Source organism: Marmota flaviventris, chromosome 3, assembly GCF_047511675.1.
Source record: "Marmota flaviventris isolate mMarFla1 chromosome 3, mMarFla1.hap1, whole genome shotgun sequence".
Classification (NCBI taxonomy): Eukaryota; Metazoa; Chordata; class Mammalia; order Rodentia; family Sciuridae; genus Marmota; species Marmota flaviventris.
The window spans coordinates 3,725,593-3,736,116 of NC_092500.1; the positions used below are offsets into that span (position 1 = coordinate 3,725,593).

Genomic DNA, 10,524 nt, shown 5'->3' on the forward strand with positions numbered 1-10,524 from the left:
AATTCTTTATTCGGTGGTGTCTATTCTGCTGTTATAGCTATCTATAGAGTATGTAATTTCACTTTGTGTATCTTTTAGGTTTGCAACTAAAAATGGTTACTTTCAAATCAATGTCCTTTTGGGGAACGTAATTTCTAATGCACTATCAAAATGATCAATTTTATCTTCCACCTTCTTGAACACAGGAAGAAGGTCAAAGTTTATGTCTTATATCTAATGCTAAGAGTCACGGGAGTCTGTTTCTATCATTAGTTGTTTCTACTGATTCATGAGGCTTCTCTCACCTGCTTGGTCAGTTTTGTGCTGTTGCCGTTACTAGAAAGCCTTGACGCACGTGGTAGTGTAAGACCACAGAAGGGTCATGCAAGCTGAAATGGTGCAAAGCAATTTTAATAACCCATAAGAACAATCACACTTGTCCTGTGACTGTTAAATTTTTTGTCAGCATATGAAAACCATCTCTGGCTATGAGTTGTAAACACACAGGGAAACTTTTTTAAAGACAGTAAAACTAGTGTTTGTTTAGCACTGTAATGTAACAGGTAAGAAACCATAGTGAGAACTACCATGCCTACTTTTCTGTAAGAACCTTCCGGAGGCAGCGTGAGTGCACTTGTCTGCTTTGTGGCACTGTGTATGGAGCCTGGGAGGCTGACACAGGCAGCCCCGAGAGGGGACACTAGTCTAGATTCTTGGGGTGGGCCCAGTAGACTCCCCTGAGCTCTTAGCAGCTGACAACCTTTGCTGGCAGAAGGGGTGGCGGGAGTGACCAGGCAAAGGGGGGTAGGGCGAAGGAAGCCAGGGCACTCGCGCGCCACTGACTCTGACCGAGGAGGGAGCCACAGCTGGGGAACATGCTGGCCCCTAGAAGCCTAGCACAACCCTTGGTTAACAGGCAGCACGGGGCCGGGGCCAGATGGGCTTTTCAAACCTCATGAAATTGTGTACAAAGAGGAAGGATTTGACTGTATGCAAATTGCATCTCAATAAATCAAATATAAGAACAAAGCCAAACACCTCCCCTCTGCTGCCTGGCTTCCAGGGGTTCTCATACAAAGTGAGAGCTTGCTATGGAAGGCCCCCCACACACCACACACCTCAGAGCAGGTGACCGGGCTGTGTGTCCAGGACATCAGGAGGCCAGCTTGCTCCCACCTGACGTGACAGGGTTTGTGGCCCCGGGGTCTCCTCCACCCTGGCAGGCAAAGCGAGAGGCAGCCTGCACGAGAAGGCCTCCGTGCCAGGCTTCCTGCTGGCCTCTGCAGGGAGTCCTCGCCTCATTCACGCCTTTCACACCGAGGGGTGCTAGGCCCAGGCCCGCAGCCTGCCCTGCCCCGACCGGGTGGAAGCCAGCCCTCGGCTCTCGGGAGCTGCAGACACACAGCACGAGGGCCGCATGGGCTTGCTGACTTTTCACACTGGACCCGTGGGCGACCCAGCGAGGCAGATGCTGTGACTAAGTGACGTTGTTTCCTGAATGCAGGCCCTCAGGGTCATGTGAGGGTTAATGGTGACCAGAGATTAGATCCTGCTGACCGATGTGGGTCAAGAGGGGTTTAACCGGGACATTTAATGCCTTTAAGATCATAATCGGAAGAATTAAAATGGGTTCTGAAGATTCTTGGAGAATTTTATGTCTTTCTTCTCCCTCAACTTAATTCCTTTAGTGAGAGGCAATTCCGAATGTTGAGGACAAACAGGTACTGAGCTGCGCTGGATCCCTGTAAATCCTGCGCGCCTCCCTGGCCACTCACACGACCCTTGGTCCAGTCTTCACGTGCTGCAGGTCATGCGCTTCCCCACTGCCCCCGCCCCCCCGGCAGCCCCGCTCCACTCACTGTGTCCAGCAGAGCTTTAGACCAGCAGGGACGTGCCTGCTCCTGTCCCTTGCTCCCCCAGCACCTAGGACAGCGCTGGCCACTGCTGACGTCCAGAAAGCACCCGCAAAGCAATGAATGAACTTGGGAATAAATGACGGGCAAGCTTCACAAACAGCCGTGGAGCGAAGGCACCAAGTGTCAAAGCAGACAGATGCAGAGCGCCACAGGGCACGTGCCCCAAGGGATTCCTGGATGTAGCGTGGGAAGACCCAGGAAGGCACTGGACCTAGCCCATGTGAGGCGAGGACACCGAGCGCAGGCCACCTGAGAACGCTACCTGAGTCTGAGAGCCCCGAAGGTGGCAAGGATCCTGTCCCTGTGCTGCCCCGGAGGCCCCCACTCCAGCCCAGCTGGGGCCAGTTACTGAGCCAGGGAAGGGACACCAGAGGCAGGGCAGCTCAGACAGACCCAAGGAGTTGGAGTGTCCTGGGGAAGGTGGAGGCGACGCCTGAAGGCAGAGGGTGATGGACTCGGAGCCCAGCAGAGCAGTAGCCAAGGGCAGGGGTCTCGTGGGAGGCAGAGGGGCAGCCAGGCCGGGGCAGCGAAGACACAGCAGTATGCAGGAAGGGGGACGCCCTCCGGCCTGTCTTCCTGAGGAGGCACACGTGCAGAATCAGGAAGTACACGTCTGCAGCAACTCACCTCCGGGTGGCAGTGGGACACGGGGTGGCCCTCAGGGTAACTGGAGGGTGGACATGTTACACCGAGGGCGGCAGCTTCGTATTTCCGACTCCTTCTCTGAGTCTGAGTTTTTACTCCCCTCCTGTCTTTCAGAGGTTTCATTCTTGTAGAGTAGGTACGAAACCCAACCGTGATGGGGGTGATTTTCTGAAATACCTTTTACAAAGTGCCTTCTCCTGCTAAGAAAGCCCACATTTAGACTCATCCATTCCCCAGGGGGTAACCTCGCACTCCCTAGCTTCTGTGCTCTTCTTAGTAGTCAGGGAAGCTCTGGCGGGATTCTTTTTCTGAAGTCCTAGTTCCCTAAGTCTGTGCCTCTGTTATTATTCAGATTATCAGCTGCCCTTGAGGGTGGTTAAATATTCACCTTCACTTAGACTTCTGCCCCAGACACCAAAAGATAACCTGGTTGGATTCACCAAGAGAACAGAGCAGGTGAAGCTCCCGAGAGGAAGAAAGGCGCACTGTTTCTCTCTTCTTACGTTGGCCTCCGCTGACAGGCCTCACTCTGTCCACACTCAAAGCCAGGGACTTTGGAAGAGCTGCCACCACTCTTGATGGAGAGCTGTCCATGCAAAGCTTTCTCCCGACTCCAGCTGCCATTCCCTTGGCCAGGAACTGGGACCCCTGGGGTTCCCACGCCAGCTCAGACCTCAGTCACATCCTTCCCTGGCCATTCCAAGCAGGGCTTCCTACCTACCCTTCCTCCACCACCGTGATGGATCCACCCCCCACCCCTGGACTCCTGAGTGGGCACGCCACTGTACCCCACGTCTACAATTCTTTCTGCTTCCCTCCCCACCTTCCTGTCATCTCTGGTCACAGAGGTCTCCTAACTCCACCAGTCAACCTCCCTCTCCGGGGCAGGGGCTTTGGCTGCGTTTAGAAGCCCCAACCACTTTCTCTGGCGGTGCCTCTCCCTGTCCGAAGCCCTCCTCGGGACACCGGGCTCCAGCGCAGGTGGGCTGCGCATCTGTGCATTGGCTTTTCCAACTGCTGGCCTCTTTCAGGACTTGTCACCAAGTATCCTCACAGAGAAGGTTGACTTTATGTCTCAAAAATGGCAGCAACAGAATGTCTTCCTTTCTGGAAAACGCTCTCGACAAGACAAGCGAGGTTTTCAAAGGACAGGAGAACAAGGGTCACGTTTTGAACTTTTGGACAGCCAGTCAGGGAAGGCGAGCCAAAGTTCCCTTGCCTCTATCTGATGACGGGTTTTGTAACATTTTTCAAAGTGGGGGAAAGGCGATATAGTACTTAGGCAAAATACTCTCCCTCATAAACCGCAGCCAGGTGCAGTGGCCACACCTGAAAGCCCAGCAACTCAGGAGGCTGAGGCAGGAGGATGGCAAGTTCAAGACTTGAAAAAATAAAAAGGGCTGGGAGTGTGGTAAAGCACCCCTGGGTTCTGTCCCCAGTAGCACAAAAATCAAGCAAATAAATAGACGGATTTTAAAGTCCAAAGATATTGTAGCCACATCAAATACTGCCCTGTTTGTTTTTATTGTAAATAGCTTTCACATACTGAGAGATGAGTCCATCTGAACCAAATTTCAAAGTCCTCTGACCATTTTTTTTTCTACAAACATCATTGATGTTAATCCCATCCCAACACACAAACACACAGAAAGTGAGCAGGGAATCACCCCGACACCGACTCAGTCACCAAGCTGTCCCGTGGAATGAGCTAAAATCGAACTGCAGAAAGAAGTTATCACATTTGCTCATAATTCTAGACAAAGGCTACTACGGGGCTTGTGTTATTTTGCCCAGTAAAGAAAATTGCCAGAAAATGCATTTAAAAATTCTTCCAGGAAGCCGTCTCATACTTCACATACAGGTGATAGAGAAAACTTCAGATCACTTTCAGATCACAGAGACCAGCCTGGCCAGGGAGCAGTCCTGCCTGTTACAAGCCAGAGTGCTTCACGGTAAATGTGCCTTTCAGTGCGCCTCGGGCTGGCCACTGATTGGCGTGGTTCAGGAAGTCAAGCGGCCACGGGTCGACCGCTCTCCTGCTGATGCCTGGTGACTTGTCACCACCGTGTGGTTATCACAAAAGGACAGACTTGTTCAGTTACAGGGGCTGTAAGAGCGCCTGGGGCCCCCTCACTCTTGACCCTAACTTCAACTCGAATCACTCATAACCGGCTTCACAACCTTTGTGACAGTTCTGCATTCTATTCCTGACTCTTACAGTTCCAATTACGCTCTTTCAAAGATTTGCTTCTGGCCCCTAAAGTGTCAAGCACATGGATCAGATCAGACATTTTTATTGCTCTCTATTTGCAAATTTCTTAAAATAGAGCAAAATAAAAAACAGAGGCAGGCTGCACCTGAAACATCTGATCACTGTTTTCTCAAATCTCTCCCAGGAATCTCTCTCTACCGACAGTATTCCCACACTGTTAAGTGTAAGCACTTCCCAACTCACCAAGGTACTCCTTTCCTACTGCGTTGGTTGTTTGGCATTTGAATCCATGATCTTACAGGATAAAAAAATAGCATTTTATTTAAACAGATCCTCAAGCCACTTCATAAGTCTATTTAATGTACAATACCTCCCAAACTTAGTGACCACTACAAACCGAATCACTTCAGCTGCAACTCTCCTAGCCCTGCTGCAATGGCAACTACATGAGGGAAGCTGGGAAATGCCAAGGCGTATCCTGCTGTGGAGGGATGGGATGAGCGGTCATCTGCAGGCTTGGAGCTGTGAGCACTACAGCTTAGGCGCCCCCCAGCCAGCTTCCATGCACAGCTGACTACTGTGCTGATCACAGAGACCCACCATAAGTTTTTGGGATTTAAATTCTATTAACCATTCACATATTCAATAAGCATTTACAAGCACAGGACTAGCAGAGCAGAAACAAACAGGACACACTCTGCCCTCAGGGAGTCTGACCAGGTGGACAAGGAGCCTCAATGCTGGGCAGCAGCTGGCTGTGCATCCAGGGAGACTGCATTTCAGCAGGGCCCTGCAGGATGAGGCACAATCTGTGGCACAATCTAGACACACTGCAAGATACATTATTACCAAAACCTGGGGTCACATCCAAACTCAAAGCCAACAGGAACCACTCAATGCTGATTTGGTTCTTACCAGTGGAGAATGTCCCTTTACCTCTACAAAATTGAAAACAAAAGTGTTTTTGGTATTTATGGGGCAGGGGAAGTGTTTCTTTCCAGTAGTCTTTGAAAGATAACAAATTAATGGGAGCACACCCAACTCAGGCAGCAGATCTGCTGGGTGAGAATGCATGCAGTGTCCTTCCTCCTCGGGACCTCCTGGGATGGGCACAGTTTGGAGCCAGAGCTCACGAGCTTTGCAACACTCCAGAGGGGCCTGGAGGAGAATCCATCTTCTGCTGAGAGGAGGTGGACAGAGGCCTTCACACCTGCAGGCAGAAGCTAATGGGCCAGAACCCAGGACTAACCTTTCTCACCCTCAACCTGTCTCCCTGGTGCCAACCAAAATGTACAGCTGGGCACGGTGGCACACGCCTGTAGTCCCAGAGGCTTGGAAGGCGAAGGCAGGACGATCGTGAGTTCAAAGCCAGCCTTAGAAATTTAGCCAGGCACAGAACAACTCAGTGAGACCCTATCTCTAATAAATTACAAAACAGGTCTGGGGATGTGGCTCAGGGGTTGAGACCCCTGAGTTCAATCCCTTGTACCCAAAAACAAAAATTTTAAAAAAAGTCCAAATACTTTTGTTTCCACCCTATATGGGTCTTAAGACAACTTGGGCGGGACTGGGGAGATAGCTCCTTGCATGCACAAGGCCCTGGGTTCAATCCCCAGACAACCAAAATAAATAATAATAATAATAATAATAATACCACCACCACCACCCAAGAAAACAACTTGGTCTAAGCAGTCATCACACAGGCTGAGCTGGTGAGGGTAAGGGCAGCCTGTGACGGGCACTCTCTTTAGGCCCTCCAGGGTATCACTGCCAGGAGGTACAGAGTCATTAAGTGCTACAGAAGCAAAGAACACACCCCTTCAAACAAGAGCAAACCAGACTGGGTTCCTTCAGTCACCTCTAGAATAGGCTGCAAACACAGCCCACGCACGCAGGGCACTCCTCACCAGAAGCAGCCCACGCATGCTAGCCCCCGAACAATGCAGAGAAGAAGCAAGTTCCTTCACGCGCAGCCCACTCGACGCTAGGGCTTCTCCAGCGGAGTCTTACCTTAAACTATCTGGGTGCTGGGGATGTAGCTCAGAGCTGGACTGTGTGTTTAGCGCGTGAGAGGTCCTGGGTTCCATCCCCAGTACCCCCCCCCCAAAAAAAAACTTAAATAAAACAAAGTCCACCAAAATCCCCCCAACAAAAAAAAAAAAAAGAAACCCACAAATCTCTTACCACCAAGTTATAAATTTAAATTCTGTTCTTAATTTCCCTAACCACATAGTCTAAAAGGTGATCTAGCTTGTTCTATGTATTTATAAGGCTGAAATAACAGGCAAAAGTTTGTTCCACATAAGTGATGCCATTTTATACAATGTCTACAAAACATTTGAAAAATGGACTTTATATCAAGCACCAAAACCAGGTATAAAAGTGGAGAACCTCAATTCCAGAAAAGGACAACTCAACGGGCCGCGTCTTCTGTGTGTGGCGCAACACAATCAGGGTGGGCATGAAACAGTGATGCTGGTCACCCGAGACACTCACCCCATGCCACCAAGAGCGCACCCACTCACACACCCGGACCGTAGGAGAGCAAGGAGGGGAGGGAAGTTTGGCAAGTCTAAAATGCATCTACAGTAAGTAGAAACATTTTAGTGAACATTTTAGAAAATGACTTAATATTTATTATAAAAACACTAATGCTCATAGCATGCAAGAAAAAGAGCACATGGAGCAAGATGTCACTAAGAACAAGATATTGCGGCCAATGGTGCTCCCCTCTCTGCACTCCAGTTTCTTCATCTTTTATATGATGAGAATTATCATTAGGTTTCTTTTCTATATTCCAGAGTGAAAATCAGCTTCATAAGCAGATGGGCAGTTACGCTGTTCATGACTGGGTGCAGTGACCCCCAGCTGCTACTCAGTGAATGGGCATAGAGGGGACGAACTATGTGTGAGTCTGTGGACTGACTAAAGGTTGCTCTATCTAAACACAAAGGAATATTACATGGATATTTAAAAGGATAAAGCAGAAATACATTTTCTTTTTCACACAGAACTGTTTCTCTTAACCTAGTATTCAATAAAGCAAGTTACAAAATTATATAGAAAAAAACCCTTTTCTTTTCTCTGATTCTCTCACACATACATAAAACTTTTAACACTGTTTACAGGCTTGACAGATGTAAGCTAGTTAAAAAGAGCTGTTGTGGGATTGTGGCATGTCTTATATGTTTAAGATGTGGGGGGGGAAGGAAACATTTTTTTTCTACTATCAATTAATTTACTTCTGCTTCCAAGCTGCACAAGATTTGCCAAGCCCATTGCCTCTTGTCTTTCATGGAGGGTGACCACCTAGATGTTCATCATCTGGTGTGTCCTGGGGTCATCCCTGCTGGGGCTGCTGGCAGTTCTGGCACCGACCCACCCGATTGACAAGCATCTGCTTAATGTTCAAAATGATAACTGCTAGTAGACAGCACTCTGGTCTTAACTGGTTGGTGTCAATAAACTCAAGTGATTGGTAAGTTATAACATTTCTCAAAGTTTCATTATCATTTTAAACTACACAAAACCAGTCTGTCACAAAGAAATGATGTTTCCAGTGCAATGACACAGTCATTCAGTGCCGAAAGGGAATCCGTGCACATTCCTCTTACTTTCCAAGCACTGAAAATGCATTTAACATTACATCAGAAAGTGCTGATTAACTCCCAAACTGCCAGCCTGTCGTGCAAGGGAAACAAACACAAGATATTTCAGTCTGGAAGTAGTAAATTAAACCTTTTTACCTGTGTGGTGACAGGTTCTTGGTTCTCAGCGCGTCTTGCCACACACTGTCACTTCACGGATCAGGTAGGGCCTTTAATTTCAACCTTGGCAGTGGGAAGACGGAGGAGGAAATGGTTACTATGTTTTCTGGATGCCCCCCAACTCTCCACCACCTTAGGAAAGTCACGGTGACCCTGCTTCTTGAAACGACAACGGGGTCATGGGGCCGTGTCCGGGAAAGCTCTGTGCCCTCCTCCCATAGCCAGTCCCTGGTTTCTTTGGGGGGTGAGGGTAGTGGCAGAGGTTGAGGTGGATATCAAGCCATAGGGTTCCAGAGTGCCCCTCGGCGCCCAAAACATTACACAACCATGGACGGAATCTAGACACGTGGGGCACACCTCCCTCCTTTATGTTTAAGAAGAAAACAAATAAGCCAGCCAGCCTCGGGGAAAGCCCACAGCCGGCCGTGGGGAGGTGGGCGTGGGCAAAGAGCTCTCGCGGCTCCCATCCCGGGCATCAATCTGTGAAGCTTCACTGGAACCACGCGGGCCGCTCCGCCCAGGGCGCGGAGGAAACCCGGGTGTGCGGTTTCACAGAGTCGCCACCCTACCCCACAGAGCCTGCCCTAGGTTGCTCACTGCGTTCGGGAGCAAAGTGAGAACTGTTCGTCAAACGTGGTCCGCAGCTGGTGACACTAATCGCGTGTGTGTCTCGTCGGGCAGCGGCCGCAGGGTGCACTAGCCCCAGGGTCGATCTATCTGGGCCTAGGGTTACCTTGCCTTGGGGATCCCTGGGGGGAGGGTCCCGGGAAACGCCCCCCAAGCTGGTGACGACCAAGCTCCACCACGCAGGGGGGAGGACAGGGCACGTCGGGATATCCCCGCCCGTGGGCCTTCCCTCCCAGGGTACAACCAGAGGACCCGTCGTCGCTGCGGTCCCCCGAACTCCGCGAAGCCCCCAGCCCCGACAGCTGCGGATGCGGGAGTTCAGAGCAGGCCCCCCGGCGCTCCGAGAGAGACTGAGCCTGGGACAGCCTCGTGGGCCCTGCGCGCCCCGCAAAGTTCTCTGCGTGTGCCCTCGCCCCGCGCCCCGCGCCCCAGGGTCTCTAGACCCGCGCCCCCCAAGGTACGCGCATGCGCCGTCCAGCCCCTCCTTTGCCCTGTCCACCGCCCTCTTCGTCCTGGGGCAAGGGACACCAGGGCCTCGACCCCCGCCCGCCCGCCCGCCTGCCCCTGGGCACCTGGGGCCGCGGTCCGCCGCCTGCCGGTCCACGGGGCTAGCGCACCGAGGGAGGCGGCGCCAGGCAGGGCGCAAGCGGCCGCCTCCACCCCGCCGCCCGCTGCCCCCGCCGTGGGGCCGCTGCGTCCCCGGCCCCTGCCCGGCGCCGCCTCCGCGCGACGGTGCCAGCCGCGCCCCCGCGACACGCACCGCCCCTCGGCCGTCCCCCCCCCCCCCCGGGTCCGGCCGCTGGGTGACCGCCCCGGAAGCCCCGCCCCGGGGCCCGAGCCTGGGCCCTGGGCGGGACACACCCCCGGACGGCGGCTCCTGATTGGCTGTTGCAGGGGAGGGGCGGGCCGCTTTCGGCCATGCCCCCTTCGGGTCGGGCGGCGGTGGCACCAAGGGGGAAACTGAGGCTGGGGAGGCAAAGGGACTGCCCAAGGTCACCCGGCGAGGGAGAAGAGCGCTGCGATGGGTCGCTGCGTGTTCCTGGGCATCCGCGACCCCTCAGGCCCGCGCACCGGGAGGGGCTGAAGTTTAAGTGTGGCACAGGCGCCAGCCCGCGGGACGAGTGGAGGTTCCCGCCGGGCGCCCGTGCCACGCTGGCCAGGCCCGCCTCCCTGACGAGCTGGTCTAGACGAGGAGCGGGTCTCGAACCTTGTTGGGCTGGGAGCCGGCGGGGAGGGAACCTTGTCCCGGAACCCCAGGATGCAAAATAGAGAGAACGCGAGCGCCAGCCGGGAGCACGCGCCAACAGGTGGTGGGGGTGCCAGGGCGGGTGTGGCTGGCGGGGAAGAGAAGGTGAAGGGCAACGCGGACGGGCGTGGG

The 10,524-nt window shown here is 52.7% G+C and overlaps 1 protein-coding gene across 5 annotated transcripts in view; it reads right to left on the reverse strand.

Moving 5' to 3' along the window:
* The window catches only part of Ppara (peroxisome proliferator activated receptor alpha), a 59,124-nt gene extending 49,289 nt beyond the window's left edge, over positions 1-9,835 (reverse strand). The window contains exons 1-2 of one of the 5 annotated variants that reach the window (XM_071609391.1): positions 9,719-9,835; positions 8,499-8,582 (exon numbers count right to left, since the gene is read on the reverse strand). Coding sequence is in view for 2 of the 5 variants with exons in the window: in XM_071609389.1 (XP_071465490.1) it covers positions 2,523-2,663 (141 nt within the window). In the remaining 3 variants the exon portion in view is untranslated. Of the gene's footprint in view, positions 1-2,522; positions 3,283-6,762; positions 6,855-8,498; positions 8,583-9,116; positions 9,519-9,718 lie in introns of those variants that run through there. The other 4 variants (XM_071609390.1, XM_071609392.1, XM_071609389.1 and 1 more) reach the window with 4 other exon arrangements.
* Positions 9,836-10,524: the final 689 nt, after the last annotated feature.